At 26.1% G+C, this 16,739-nt stretch overlaps 2 protein-coding genes across 3 annotated transcripts; both read right to left on the minus strand.

Annotated features, from left to right (window-relative positions):
- Positions 1 to 412: 412 nt before the first annotated feature.
- On the minus strand, positions 413 to 4,038 carry LOC129605721 (uncharacterized). Its single transcript, XM_055515624.1, has 6 exons — positions 3,743 to 4,038; positions 3,373 to 3,556; positions 2,051 to 3,314; positions 1,776 to 1,980; positions 1,538 to 1,710; positions 413 to 1,480 (listed from the first exon to the last, which is right to left on the minus strand). The coding sequence occupies exons 1-6, from the start codon at positions 3,879 to 3,881 to the stop codon at positions 551 to 553; spliced, it is 2,895 nt and encodes a 964-aa protein (XP_055371599.1). The 5' UTR covers positions 3,882 to 4,038; the 3' UTR covers positions 413 to 550.
- Positions 4,039 to 7,881: 3,843 nt separating this feature from the next.
- On the minus strand, positions 7,882 to 16,611 carry LOC129605747 (vigilin). 2 transcript variants are annotated; one of them, XM_055515666.1, is made up of 7 exons: positions 16,590 to 16,611; positions 16,196 to 16,282; positions 13,704 to 13,785; positions 13,435 to 13,601; positions 12,370 to 13,363; positions 10,798 to 12,306; positions 7,882 to 10,673 (listed from the first exon to the last, which is right to left on the minus strand). In XM_055515666.1, the coding sequence occupies exons 3-7, from the start codon at positions 13,717 to 13,719 to the stop codon at positions 9,652 to 9,654; spliced, it is 3,708 nt and encodes a 1,235-aa protein (XP_055371641.1). In that variant the 5' UTR covers positions 13,720 to 13,785; positions 16,196 to 16,282; positions 16,590 to 16,611; the 3' UTR covers positions 7,882 to 9,651. The 2 variants fall into 2 exon arrangements, with proteins under 2 accessions (XP_055371641.1, XP_055371640.1); XM_055515665.1 differs by having other exon boundaries at positions 16,517 to 16,605.
- Positions 16,612 to 16,739: the final 128 nt, after the last annotated feature.

A 16,739-nucleotide genomic window follows, 5' to 3' on the forward strand; every position in this document is an offset into this window, starting at 1 on the left:
ACATAAATCTATATTTGAGCACACAAAAAACCCTATATATAATTATATATCAACGATTTATTCATAAATGAAGAAAAACTATATTTGTAATATTTCTTTGTTTCATTCATACATACAAATATAAAATAAATTAAAAATATGTTTTCTTTTCCATTATTTTTAAAAACCGAATTAATCGGATGAAAAACTACGTTCTGTGAAATGTGTTGTTCTTATGTACCAAGGTTCTTGGTTTTTTAAATAATATTTGATATTCTATCATAAGAAAATTGTAACTCTTCATAATTGAAAAAATCGGATAATAAAAATTTATTTAAAACAAATTCTAATTAATTTTAAATTTTTTTTTTAGTTAAAAAGCGTTTTAGATATTTCATGAAAAAATTATGAAGTTAATGAATAGTTCATAAATTTTTTTATTTAATTTTGTTCTTAACCTAGTTTTTACGGCATAAGGGCTTCATACATATCCATCTATATATAAAATACAAAAACAATCTTTTTACATAATTTATACAATTTTTATAGCAAATATTTTTTATATAAAATTTTAGTAACAATCAGCATCATTTACGCCTAAGGTTTTAATAGAATATATCATGTCATCAAGTAACGATTCAAAACTTTCATTTTCAGATATCCAATTCTGTTTCATTTCTATCAATGAATTCAAATTTATTTTGGTTATTTTGTTCAAAAATATTTCTGGAGTAATATTTGCAAATTTTTTATGGAATTTATCATCAATAACGTCAAAATTGTTGTTGCAAGCATTTTCGGCATTCATATGGTTTGTTTGGTAACCATAAGCTAACAAATTCAAATCACTTGAATCCAAAATTGAATCAATAACATTTTCATTAAAAGCAGTTTCGCTTAATTCACTTATGTCCATTCCGTTTTCATTAATAATATTTTCTTGAAAATCCATACAATCTGATTCCATAGCCTCTTCAAAAGATGAACTTGAGCTACTTAATTTTTGGTTGTTTTCTTTATCTAAATTTATTGTTTTAAAAAAGTCATATTTATTAAGACAATCCAATAGTTTTTGTAAGAGGTTGACTGTTTCCTTAACTACTTCAAAATCACATTCATCTTGCAAACATTCCAAAAGAATTCCCAAAATACCATATTTGCACAAATCATCCAAAATTCGTTGAATTCGTATCAAAATTTCTTTTTCGGTTAATGTAACAATTTTTTTGTGCTGTTTGGAAAATGTTACTGTAGGAAACGTGCCATCAATCATTCCTTGATTAGTAAACTGTTTGCATATAACCGCTTTCCAGAAGTGTAAAGCGTGAACTTTAACTTCCCAATAAAAATCATTTACGGCACAATACGCCATTACAGAAAATAGTTTGTTTGGCTCTTGAACAGTATATTTACGATTTACAAATATTTTTCTAACCAAAATTACAGCTTCCTTTCTTACAATTCCTTCAGATTCTTTCGGAATAAAGGACAGGGCGAATTTCTAAAAGAAGTGGATTATATATTTTTATTAAAGTATATACATAAGTATTTTCTTTACCATAATATCCATTTGACTTAGTGATTTATCCCACATCAAATCAATTTTAGTCATTTCAGCTAGGCATTTTAAAGCGGATGCCCTAATATATGGTTCGGAATCGTTTTGTGCCATAGAATATACAATGGGGCTAACCCCACTGTCAAGAATAAACTGTTGAAATGGAGGAAATTCTAAAAAAGACCAAATATTATGGATATAAACCGATTTAAAATGTAACATAAAAATTTGAACATACTCATTTCCGATAGTGTAACTACTGTTGTAATCAGCTCTAATGTGCTATCACGAACCTCCCAAGAATTGTCGTGTAACCGTTTTAGCATAATAGATTCAAAATTTTGCATGCCAGATTCATTCAAGTTGTTCATTAAAAGGGCCATATTAGGAGAAAGAAAACGTTCAATTGATAACTGAGCAAGTTTAACTAACTGTACTGTCACCTAAATAGAAACGAAATAATATTTTTTAGGAAACAAGCATCATAGACCAACTTCCGTCATAAATACATACTCTACTAGTTAGATCAGGATTGTCCAAAAGTCCCAAAACTATTGTTAAGATGCAAGTTGTTTCTATAGAATCCTTCCAGGTAATTTTGAAGTGTTCCACAATTGAGTGCAAACCAACAACCAAAGAGTACATTATATTTGAGTTTTCTCGAAAAATAATATTTAAATTAGCTTTTTTAGCTGAACCGTTCGCCTCATGCTCCTTTTTCACGGGCAGAAAACTTTTCAAAGCATACGTCATTGCTTGAAATATGAGCACAGCTTGTGCTTGATTTAACGAATTTTTCATAGATAAAATACCACTAATTGCTTTACAAGCTACATGAACTGCATTTTCAGGACAATCAAGAAGCAAATCTCTAATGGAATACGCGATACGTTGAGTGAATTCATTCGTAATATTGAAAATTTTGGTTACATAATCGTCTACAATTTCACTACAATATTCTTCATAATTTGGTTTTAAAAATATTAAAATTGGCATCAATTGAATTGTAGCGAGTTGTGTTCCAAAATTTATTTTCTCATTTTCAATAACAATTTCATCTGGGACTTCAGAATTAAGTTTAGTCCATAAAACTTTATTGTATTCAGCAAGTAGTAATACGTTATCGCAACTACGTCTCATTATGCAAAATTTCATATAATTATAAAAATTAACGCCAAATTGTGTAAAATCCTCTTCAGAAATTTTTCCCTTCTTCGATTTATGCAATAATAGTCTTGTGTAATTTAAAGCTGTTAAAATTTTAAGAAGTTTCCCAACAAAATATTGATCATGAAATGTGTCAATATATTTCCAAATCATTTTGTCAATTTCAAACGGCGGCTCGAAATAAGAAGCAATGTAAAAATTGGTTTGAATTTCAAGGGAATTCTGTAAAAAATACAACAGTAAATCGAATGCTGCGGAAACTTTTCCTTGTAATTCATTATCGTCAACACAAACACTCAATGTTTGATCTGTATAAATATTTTCATTTATTGGTTTCATTATTTCAGCAATTATTGCTACACAAATCTCTTCATCTTTAATTTTCGTAGATAATTTAACAAATATTTCAAACAACAATGCAGTGGCCTGACGTTTTACATAAATTGTTTCTTTTGATTTACAAAAATGTATTAGAACTTCCCAAGCATTATTGAATTTCATTCTGCTAATACCAATACTATATTTGGAAATAGCCGATAAAAAATATATATAACCCAGTTTGATAGATGGCGTTAATTCTGTTAAATTAGCATTAATCAACTCTTCGATCCTGAAAAAATAAATTAGTATGAAAAATAAATTGAAAATGGTATTTTGTTTAAAAATACTTGTCCGCAATTTTTCTTTCTCGAAGCTGAGGTATTAACCACTCATTCTCTGTAAGCAATGCAGTTAATTTCAACATAAATGCAAAAACCTTCTCATCCATTTTCTTAAAATCAGCTATAGATGCATCCAGACATTGATCAATCCACTCAAGTGTTATCGGTGAATGCAGTAATGACTTGTAATCTAAATACATAGTTTTCAGTTAGATTCGTAAATATTTATGTAAATTTAAAACAACACAAACTATCTACACAAAATTATTTTTTATTTATGTATAATTTCTCTAAATGAAAAATTTGACTTTTTGAGTTTCACGTTTAATACATCAAAACAAAAAGTATGAAAGAAATTATTTTGAAAACCACTTACCTGTTTTTTGTCCATTTTTACCAGATAAGTGTGTAAAAAGCTGTTCAAAATAGATATCATTTTGATTTTTATAATTTTTATGTAGAAATCCTTTTAAGATTAATTTATACTTTTCTTCTAAATCAGTAGTTTCGTCCATAGTTTGAAATTACAATTTTTTTAGGGTATTTCAAAATTTAAAAACATTAAATTTTATTAAATTAATTAATATTGTTTTACAATTTACATTTAAGTATATGTTATTCAATATATGGACGAGTTATGTATTATTTATCGTATAGTATGTAATATATGAAACAATTAATGTATTTACATTTGGCTTTTACGCGACAGACAATTCATAAAAGACGTCAAATAAATAGGTGACCATTTCATGAAAATTTCTTTTGACATTAGCGAATTTGTTATTTGTTATGCCACGATTGGCATGATTCATGTTTCCATAAACTTTTTTACAAGACAAAAATTAAAAAATAAGGCGATTAAATTTTAATTCTATAAAGCGTATAGAATTTTCAATCATATAAAAAAATGTTAAAAACAACTCCCATATGAAAACTTTACTGCATGTTCAAACAAATGAAATGAAAGAACAAGTATGTATAACATAACTCATTTATAAAAAAATAGAAAGCCTGAAGGCTGGTATTAATGTTCTTAAAACACTTTGATTAAAAAGTTTCTGAGCTATTTTATTAACGTCGAAATATATGTACGAAATTAATAAAACCAGTAAAAATATTTAATAATAATTTTTGATGAAAAACTACACAAAATTTGTTAACTCTATTCAAAGATACTCCGTTATGCAATTCGTAAAACATTTAGCTTAAAATAAGGATTTATTATAATGTTCTTCACTTGTTGGTTTTTATTTGCTTCTTTTTCGCTAAGTGTCCTTTATCAGATGTTTTTAAAAATGCTACATAACAAGTTTTAGTACAGTATACATATTTTTCATATTTTATAAAGAGCATTTTTATACAAAGTTTCTGGAGAAAAGCTTTAGCAAAATAATAATTACATTAATGATTGAAAATTATTTAAAAATTTATTCCTTGTTTTTGGTAACACTGATATGACAGTTGCAATTGTTATGGGAAAAAATTGGATTTCAAACTTGACATAACAAAAATATATCCGTATTTCGGTCCGCTGTTAGCCGTTTCAAATGCGCTTATTATTTCAAAAATTTTAAAAATTTTTTGGAAAGTTATTATTGTATGTAGTAAATTACTATTTACTACATTACATATGTATTTAACCAATGGCTTATTTTGGATAAATGCTACAACTGCCTTAAGTCTTCTAGAAAAAAATATTTGAAGAGTGAGAATTTCAAAAGTTCGTTTGTTTTGGCAATTTATGGTCAGTTGATACAGAAAAAAACATATCAAACTTAAAAGCGTTATGGCAATATAAAAATTTTCAAAAATTCTCTACTAAATTTTTGGTGATCTCAGATAGAACTGACTCAAATACATCTTATCTCTCAATCTCATAATATAAGCTTCAGATAATCTTACAAGGAATGCAATGTCGTTATGAAGCACAATAAAACTACGCAATTTTATACGATCTCCAAATAAATTTCAAACAGAGCATGCATCATCAAGGAGTTTTATAAAATCACCAACTTCCTGAGTAACATAATATGCGAAATCAGTCCGTTGACGGGCAAAGAGGACAGATCACACTTTTATATAGGCGCAAAATGTAATTGTTCACAAAATTAAGTTCATTGGTATTGACGAAGCTTGTACGTCAATTTCAAAATACTGAACGGACTTGAAGAAATACTTTCTGAGATGAAGGCTACTGATAAACCCTAAATCATCATGAATCACGTTCAAATGTGATCAATTTGAGCAAATGATATTTGGACAATTTTGGTTTGAACAGATTCCAAACTTAATTCACCCAAGTAAATTATATATGTATGTACATAATTACTTAATTATATAAAAACCACAAAAAATGTAATCCACATAATGCATATATGTAGATTGCTATTTATATGAAATTTATTTTTAAATGAATGCAACTAAGAGATTTTGTTTTAATAAAATAAAATTTACGGGAATTGAGTTGAATGAATAATTTGTATTGTTATTTTTCTCTATAAAAAACAAAAAGAAAGAAAAAATATAATCAGAAAAGCTGTAATGATTACATACAGTTGTACTTAGTCAAGCGATAGTGTGAATAAAATTTTATTTTGTTATAAAATGAAACATATTTTTTCTTTAATCTGTGGATTATTTAAACACATTTTGGAATTAATTTTCACAAAACTTTTATGTACTTTTTAGCTTGTCAGGACCATATGCAGCATAACTTTTGTATTTTACTGCAAAGAAAACGTACTTCAAGTTTCACTGCGGTAGTCTTACTGCAGTGAAACTTTTATTACTGCATTTTGGAAGTCACCTTTGAAAAAAATATCCTCATATTTCCTCAAAGGTTAAGAATATTTAGCAGACAGGCGATTTTTTAGATACTTAAAACAGGTAAGCTTAATTTTTCAGTGTTCCTTCAAACTTTTTTTTAAGTGGAAGTGTAAATTTTAAGTTTTAAAGACATCGACTTTTTTTGTTCTTTATTATTATTAAACACTAAGTTAAGTTAAAATTGAAATGTTTTTTTTTTCTTAATGAAAATATTATAAATATTTCCAAATTATTCTTTGGTAAACATTATTTTATATTTTAATAAAAGTAAAAAAAAAATTCTTTGGTAAACAAATATAAAACAACAAAAAATTATATGTTTTAATATTTTTTATTTGACTTTTTATAATTTTTTACGAAATTTAATCATAATATATATTATTTCCTTTTTATAATATATTTTTATTATTCTCTAAGAATTTTTATTTGTTTGAATATATATACGTATTTTTATATGTATACATATATATTTATAAAATTTTTTTTTATGTAAAATTGATTTTTAGCTCGTTTTGGCTACAACCTTATATAATTAATAATAATAAAACGGATATAAGAAAAATTTTTACTTAAATATAAATTTTAATTTTAATTTACGTTTTCTGTAGTTGATTTTTTTTTTATTTGCTTACACAAATTTTTTTGATTAATTTTTTTTTTCACTTTTTTTTTATATTTAAAAAAATTTAACAAAAGTAAGTTATTTATATATATATATTTATATATATGTATATATATTTTTGTATCAATCAATTAATCGTCAATTCCAAAAGAATTAGTCCATTTATGAGCAGCTTGGGGTCGTTTATTATCGAATTTTCAACAGAGATCCAATAACAAATTTTCAAAAATTTTTGAAAAAATTACAAAATTTCTGAAATTTGGCAAAAATTTTTTAGAAAAATTGTTTTTGGGTTTTTTTAAATTGTATATATACATATATGTATAAAAATATACATATATATATAAATATATATATATGTATATTTTAGCAGCAGTGAAGAAGGAATCATAATAACATTTTATAAATAGTAAATTTCTATTAACTAAATAATATACGAAATCAATATACATTACTATCTGCAACTTTAATTAGTTTTAAACTCAGTAAAATCCAAAAATTTTACAATGTTATATACATTATTTATAACTGTTTAAAATTTTCTATTTATAAAATATTCAATGTTTCCGCGTTTTTTTTTTTCCTAATACAAAATTCAAGCTCATTGTCCGTTTGTAACATTGCCAGAGTTATTACCCATTGTTCGTCTTTTTTATTTTATTATTTTTTTTTAATTAAAATATATTTTTAAGGAAAAATTTGAAATTTATTGAAGTTATATACAAATTTATAATATTTTCAAAATTGACATATTTTTTTTTTTTAATTTTGTGATATTATTTTTGTCTTAAGACATGGAAAAATGTTTTTGTTATAGCTACTGACTTTTATTTCATTAATATTATCTGTGCACTCAAAAATTGTATTTAATTGGATATTTTTTTAATCAATTTATATTTCCCACACATAATTAAAACCTTTACAAGGCGTAATTAAAGTAAGAATAATTCAAAAAAAAAAATTTGTTTAAAATTTTATTGTACGAAAAATCTAAAATTTCTTAATTTTTTAAAAACATTATTTTTTACTGCTTAAAATTTTGTCTTTACTTGATTTTATGTTCAATTTTTTAAATAATATGGGAATGTTAAAGGCTTATTAATATTTTCAAATTCAAATTTATAACTTTCAATCTTAGCTATATTAATTTAAATATTTAAAATTTAAGACCATTTATTTTTTAAAATAAATCTTTTCTTCAATTAATAATTTTTTAATTAGTATTATTTAGTTTAATCGAGTTTTATTTAAAATTTGATTATAGTTTAGGAAAACTAAATTCTTATTTATTTTGAATATAGAAAATAAAATTTTTTAAAAGGCCTAAATAGCAGACCTATAACAAAAATGGTACATTAAACAAATTTCTTTTTATTATTTTTTTTTGTTTTTAACAACTGAAAATGTTACAACATATTTTAAACCTATTGTACATCAGTAGCTAAATATTTAAATACATTTTCATATCTAAGTTAAATTTTGCATATTTTTATTAAAAATAATAACCATTTATCATGTACAATATGTAATTTTTATGTCTTTTATTGTTTAATTTATCTAAAAAAATACATTGATAATATATAAAACATATTAAAACAAGGAACAAGAAATTGTTTTCTTTCCGAGAAAATAAATCATATCAATTTATATACAATTAACAAAAGTACAATTTTAGAATTTTATCTGGATACCAAAAAATATTCAAAATTAATTGAAATTTATAACAAGTTAATCTTGGAAAAAATTCACTAAAACATGATAATTTAATCTACTATTACAAAAAAAAAATAATGATAAATAAATAAAAAAAAAACTAAAATATATTTTTAATCAAAATTATTCCTTCTTCAATTGAAAATTAAAGAAAATTTGCATGTTTGAAGTCATAAATATACATAAATGTGTATAAGATTTTTATTACTCATAGTTTTGCTAAACTTCATAAATTAATTTCGTGTCTACTAAGCAATTAACCAAACAAAACATTTCAAAATACTCTTACAAAATCTGAGATAATAATAAAGTATATACCTACTATTTTTTTTAGACCGTTTTGACTTTAGTTTTAAATTTAAACCCGAAAAAGAAATATCTCCAGTGGAATTTAAATAATTAATGGTTTTGTAAATAGAGATTAATAGGAAATATTTTTATAATATTATGAATCAAATTAACAGCAAAATATTTTTTTTTAGCTTTTACTTACTTTTATATTTTTTAAGTTTTGCCACCTTTCATTTTTTGAGGGAAGAAAATATTTATTATGTATATATATTATATATAATCTAAAACTATTCAAGCAAACAAGTTGAGGAATGAACTAAATATCTAAATAGAATTGCAAATTTATACAAATATATTTTGAAAAAATGGAAACGAAAGAAACTAAAAATATTCTCATTTAGAATGAATAAAAACTCGAAAACGATATTTTTAATGCAAAAAATTCACGATTAAAAATTGCACAACTAAAAAGTGTAATTTTTATATATTTGTATACGTACATATATCGACTGAAACGTTCAACTTTTATAAACTCTTTTAACACTTTATAATTACTAATATAAAAAAAAGAATGATATAAAAAAAATAATGTCTAGCTTTTAATATATGTAATTGCTAAGACCCATATTGAGTCTTATTTTTTATAAAATTTGAGTTAGAAATTATTTCATCCAATTTTATGAAATTTTATGAATTATTTTCTTATGAAACTTAAATTACATAATATGTGTAGTATTTATAAATTTTTACCAAAACAAACATTTTTTAAAATACCAGTTTTCTTTGTGTCAAAACCCAAATTTAATCAATATGTACTATTCGTATACTATTGATTAACGTCGTGGACCCCACGCGGAAGCAATAGGGGTAGAATCATTAGTGTTTTTACCTGAACCACCAAAATCGGGAAAGTCTTTTTGCGACTGAGTATTCGGGGCAACAACATCATTAGTTGGTTTTTCATTTTTGCCTTGTTCCCATGGTGCTCCTTGTACAACGAATCCGTTAGAGTTTGTATTCGGTTGATCAAAAACTTGTTGTATAGTGTAGTTGACGTCTTGTAAATACTCTTCTTCCAAACATAAAATATGTTCACGAGCATTTTCAACATCATCTTCTTTACCGATAATTACTATGGCATTTGGATTTGGATCACCTTCTTTCGGGAATTTAATATCAACTTTATAATCTTCCATAATTTTTCGTATATTCCTTCCCCTTTGCCCAATCAAACGGTTATGAACAGTGGAATTAACTTCCACTGTTTCTTTATACAATTCTTTGACCATATCTAAAATTTCATCACGGCAAGCAATAGCATGTTCTTCGTAACCTGTTATTATAATGACACTATCATTATCATCTTCTTTTTTAGGGAATGAAATATTGACATTATGGTCTGATCGTAATTTTGTAACAACAGCACCACGTTTCCCGATAATTTTTGGATGATAAAAGGGATCAATTTCAACTCTCAATTCATATGATCGCAACTCACGATCTTTACGGTCAGCCTCCAATTCTTCTACACGTTTGAATAGAGCTTCTTTTGCTTTGGCAACATTAACTTTAGTACCAATTATTTTAATTACATCTTGCTTTAGATCTTGAGGAGACAATTCAATGTTCACATCATACGTCTGCATTAATTCCCTTACATCTTTTCCTTTCTGACCAATTATAGAACGATGCAAATCAAATGCCACATTAACTTCTTCGGTTATTGGGATACTGTCTCGAAGAGCTTTTTCAGCAGCCTCACATTTCTCCTTTCTTCCCGTTATACGAATTATGTCACATTGACGAATTTGCTCATTATTTTCTGTTGAATTTTCTTCATCGCCATTGGGTATATCTAAAAATTTTATAAGATACGAAGCAAAACGAAAAAAAAAAATTTAAGCTTTAGAGCACAATACTTTTATATTTAGGTATATTTAGAAATATTTATTAGGAAAATTTTTTTAACTACTTCTTACCTTCAACGATTTCCCTAGCATCCCGATCTGGAAATTTGATTTGAACATCAAATTCCTTCGTAATAGCTTGAACTTTAGACCCACGTGGGCCCATGATATTGCGATGATGCTTTTGAGGAATAATAACTTCGATAGTAATTTGAGCTTCTAATTCTTCAACAATTTCTCTTATTCTTTGTTTAGCAAATTCAATATCTTCTTTGGCACCTTTTAGTTTTACACAATCGGGTTCTTGACCTGGTCTCGGGAATGATATAACAACACCTTTACCATCAGATATTTGTCGTATTGCTTCACATCTTTTTGCCATAAAATGCCTGTGATATTTAGGATCTACAGAAATTTCGTCTTCTGTTTCAATGTCTTTAATAATAGATTCTAATTGTTCTTTTGCAGCTTTGACATCTTCCTCTTTACCAATAATAGTGATCAACTCTTTATCTTCACCATCGTTATTAGGAAATATAATACGAGCACCAGTTGCCTCGCGAATTTTACGAATTGAAGCACCATTTTTACCAATTATAAATTTGAGATGTTGTTGTTTGGTGCGAACTTCAGCCGTAAATGAATGTAATTGTTTTTCATTGGCTATTTCTAAAAGTTGTGTTTTAGCCTTTTCAACGTCGTCTTTTGGTCCTCTTATAAGAACCTTATCACTTTTAGTTTCATTCTGTGGAAATTTTATTGAGACTCCCCCACATTCTTCCATAATAGCGTTCACTAATTTTCCACCTGCTCCAATTATTGAATTATGATAGCAACGGGGGATATCCACTTCTTCCGTCACAATTTCAGAAAGTTCGTTTTGTTTTTTCTGAATAAGTTCCTTAGCTTCAAGAACATTTTCTTTCTTCCCAGTAATTATAATGACATCATTAGTATCTCCTTCAGCAGGTAATTCAATTTTCGTTTGTGTTTCATCACGAATTTTCTTTATATTCACGCCACCTTTTCCAATGATATATTTATGAAATTGTTTGAAAATTGGAACTTGAACAACAAACGAATGCTCTTGGATTTCTTTCACTAGTTTATTTAAATCCTTGTCTAATTTATGAACTTCTTCTTTAGGACCTCGTAGTCTTACGATATCACTATTATCTGTTGATAGAGGGAACATTATTTGCACATTTTTGTATCGGTCTTTTAGTTCACGTATTTTTTCGCCTTTTGCTCCAATAACATAGCGATGTAGATGCTGGTCTATTTTAACGTCTTTTACTATTTCATTTTCCAATTTGACAATTTTTTCTTTTAACTCTTGTTGCGCTTTAGCTACATCTTCTTTCTTACCTTCGATACGGATTTTATCGCCACTTTGTTCATCAATGTAGATGTAAACTTGATATTCTTCTTTTAGACGTTTAATATTGACACCACCTTTGCCAATTATATGCTTAACACAATTTGGATTTATGTCCATAATAACAAAAGTATTTTCTGCAAGAAAATCTTGTATAAATTTTTCCAAGTGAGCTTGAGCCCTTTCAACAGTTTCTGGTGGACCTTAAAAAACAAAAGAAATGTTTTGAAATTTATGCAAAATTTATAATATTTCGCAACTCTTACCCTCTAATTTAACAGCGTCTTCTAAACAAAAAATGCTGACATGGGGGAACTCCTGTTCAAACTTTTCTATTTTTGACCCTTTGCGGCCAATGATATATTTAAAAATCCAAGTAGGCGCATCTATCTTTACAGTCTTTACAGAGTTAGCTTTTTCATAAACAATAGTCAATGCATTACCCAAAGCTGTTTGTGGCCCTCTCAACGTGATTGTATCAGTACTTGAATCATGTGGTGGCATTTCAACCCAAACTCCAGTTTCCAAAAATATTTCTTGCAAAGTTTGGCCACCTTTACCAATAATATGTCGATGCTGAGTTTTGGCGACTTCAACACTTACCGTGGAACATTTCTTCTCCATTTCTTTATAAATTTCTTCAATTTTAGCTTTTGCGGCTAAAACTCCATCCTTTTCGCCGGTAATCGATATTTCATCTTTCGTAGCTGTTTGTGAAGGCATAATAATTTTGGCACCAGTATCCTTCATTAAGTTATTCAAAGTCGAATTTAGTGGCCCCGCAATAAACGGATGGTATATTTTAGGTATAGAAAAACGTTCGAAAGCCTTTTTAGATTGTTCTTCTACCATTGCACGTATATCATGCTCAGCTTTCTCAATACCTTCTTTTGTACCAGAAATAGTAATAGAATCACTATCATCAGTCATACTCGGTATACTAATTTTAGTAGCTGTTTTCTGCTCTAGTTCACGTAAACGCTCTCCCCGTTTACCCAAAATAACGGGACGATGTTCTTTCGGGATAAGTATTTGCTTACTAGCTTGTGTTTGAAATTGTATTAAAATTCTGCGACGAGCTTCCAAAATCTCCCTTTTTTGACCTTTTATTAAAAATGTTAACGAATTATCTTTTCCGCTGGAAATTTCGATATTTGCTCCAGTTTCTTTCATAATTTGCTGACAAGTTCTTAAGGATTCACCTTCTCCAAATTTTTCTGAATCAGATGATTTTCGTTCCTCATAAGGAACATGAACAATCTTGAAAAGAATCAAAAGTGCACTCTCATTAATAAATACGTACATTTTAATTTTTTTTTAAATTTTCTTACTTGTTGTCTAACCGAACTTGCAACTCGCATATTTTTTGGTGGGGCGTGAACAATACCTTGGTTCTGCGGAAGTGAAAGTGCAGGGAAAAGGTCATCGTAAGTTCGACTTACTTGTTGTTGTTGAGATTGTGCTGATGCATCGTCCTGTGCTTGAACGCTATCGTTAACTATTTGACAAATCCAAATTTTGTTTTTTATTCAGTAAAGTAAAATAAATTTTATTGAGTATTTGTAAAATAAATCCAAAAAGAAAAAACTTAATTTATTACCGTTTGATTCCTCCATCACTGCTGCTTTGAATTAATATTGAAAAAGAAGAGTCCTTATTCGTTCCAAGTCGTTACAGTACCACTAAAATAAATAAAATTTGGCAAATGGTCAATAATATACTGTAATATAAAAGTACGAAATCTGCATAACATATGCATAAATTTCAAAAATAAAAAAATAACTTTTTTAAAATGCAATATAAAAAATTTATGTTTTTTACATTCATCGAATAGATGCAGAGTAAGTAGGTAGGTAGGTACCTAAATACATAATATCGGCTGGAAATTATATTCATTATCGGCTAAAAATTATAGTCGGCATAAAATAATTTTGAGATAAAAAACTCAAGGTTTTTATATTGGTATTGGTTATTTCAAATATAAACTTCGTTTATATTCAAATAAACCAATAATTTTTATGAAATAATAGACCAAATTTTTAGTATAAAATGTGTAAAATAAAGCTTAATTTAGCTGTAGTGACAAAAAAAATGTAACATAGAATTTTCATCTTTAAATGAGATTTATTGTTTTTATAATGGTTCTATGATAGACCTAGAACTTTATAACTTTTAAAGAAGATATTTTACTTAATATTTTTAACAAAATTTAAATTTGAGTTTTATGCTTCAATTTTTTTAAACTTTAGTTGCATTTTGAAATATGCTTGACATAAAACCCTTTAATTTTCTGACGACAAGTTGTAAATAGTCAAGTTAGTAAATATTGTAAAATAAATTTTAAAATAATATTGGTGTGCTTCAATATTATTTTCTGGCTGATTCAACCAATTGGAAGTGGCAGTAAAAGAAAATGCTTTTTTATAAAAATAATATTTGTTTGTCGTACTTAAACATTATACAAATTTTATTTTATTGAAAGCTTCATAGTTATGTTAAAAATTAATAAATAAAGAAAATTAATGTGGAATCAAAGAAATTGGCAATATAAAAGATACGTTGAGTATATGTGAAAAAAAAATTAAGATCTAATTATTAAAACTGTAAAAATTTATATTTAGCATTTCATTTAAACTTCAACAATCAGCTAAAATAAATAGCTAGGTACTCCTACACGAAGTCTTAAAAACGGATTTATTTAGAGTATTAGATTTGCAAAGAAAAATGTACTTTGTGAAATGCATATCTATCTAATTATATAAGGTAGGAACCTTACCTACTTTTATTAAATTGCAATAGATCTGAATATAAGAACTGTAGAATAACAATCAAAATATTATTAAATAATAACATTTTAATTTTTTTTTTGCTGTAAATATATTTTTAAAAAGTATTTGAAAGGTTTTCTTTAATCAAAAGTATTAGAAAAAAAATACAAAAAAACTTCTTATATATTTAAGTTCAAAACGAAAAAGTGTTATTCTATCTATTTTAATATCAATTAATACAGTAATATAAATGCTAAATACCAATATTGCAAATTATATAAGTTTGCTCTATACCACATACATAAAGTTTTCGTTTTAACAATATTATTCCTTCAAAGTTATATTTTATGTGTATGTAGGTTCATTCCTATTTTGTGAATATTGCACATTTTTTTTGAAAAAATTTCGAACTTTAAATATTTTTTAGAAATCAGATTATCTGTATGTTTGTACATATGTAGGTTTTTTATTTTATTTTATGTACTACGTATATGTATATATCATTTCAGATATTTTCGTTAACTACCCAAAATAAATTATATTTTCTTAACCGAATTTCCATTTCTCATACGAGTATAAGAATACTGATAAGAATTTTAAAATTCGAGCCATGCATTTATAAATAACCAAACATATGCTTGATATTAGATTCATATAATTTTAATAATACCTACATACCTACTGACGCAAAAAAAAAAAATAACCACTAATTAGGAAAATACGCATTACCAATAAAAGATGTATGTGCGACCAATTTGCTCTTTAATAATAAAGGGGCCCATGAGAGGTATAAACACGTTTTAATTTATATTTTCTTACTCTTAAAATTAACGCAGGCAAACAAATTAATACTTAAATACATTTCCGCATTTGTATAGGTAATATTTGATATAAAAAAAATATGTTGTAATGAAATGACCTTTTACCAAAATAAATAAAAAATGGTGTTCAAAATATAAAAAGTTTAATAATTAAACATAACGTGTCAACCATTCATAGAACTTTCCATTTTTCATTTCTTTTCTTCAGTAAAAATAAAAATAAATTTTGAAGACGTGTCGAAAGAAAGAGAGGAAGAATAACTTACTTCATATCACAAACGTAAATGAAAAAAGAAATCGCCATTTGACATATTTTGATAAAATATGTCGACGTCGACGACAGACGACGTATTTTATAGAGGGTACCTTCATTTTTAAATTTTTCATTATTTTTTAGGGTTAGAATGATTTGACCCAGGAACACGTTTTGTTATAACATATTATTTTTATCCAAATATGCGACCATAATATAATATTAAAAGCTAAAATTTAAGAAAACTTACTGTACTGCAATTCCAAAAAATCCGGCCTTAATTAATTTTTGCCGTGAAAACCCAGTTTTGTTTAGGTAACTTGGCGTGCCCTTTTATCTAAAAATACATTTTTATTTACAAATCACGTAATAACTTTTTAATTTAATAAATGTTTAGACATATAATATATACAATGAAAAAGATAAATCATAAAAATTCACAAACACATTAAAACACGATTTTTTTTTAATTTTAAGAGTTCATGCAATTTTATTTTAGTTGAAATTTTAAAAAAAGAAAAAATAAAACATATGAGACAACAATATTATTAGTTAAATGATTATTATGAACCTGTTCTTATTAGTTATTATTAGTTTTTTTTTTTAAATAAGACTTATTGCCACAAAAAAATATCAACCCGTACCGAAAGGTATTCCAAGTTAAAATGAAGTTTTAATTAAAAAATTTTATTAAATAAAAGTTTCTAACTTTGACATTTTCAAATGTCACAAAATTAAAGAGTTACCAGAAGTTACTTCTAAAAAAAATTTTTACGAGTAACAAGTTTCTCTTT

This window comes from Condylostylus longicornis, unplaced genomic scaffold (assembly GCF_029603195.1).
Source record: "Condylostylus longicornis isolate FDR11 unplaced genomic scaffold, ASM2960319v2 ptg000014l, whole genome shotgun sequence".
In the NCBI taxonomy this organism is placed as follows: Eukaryota; Metazoa; Arthropoda; class Insecta; order Diptera; family Dolichopodidae; genus Condylostylus; species Condylostylus longicornis.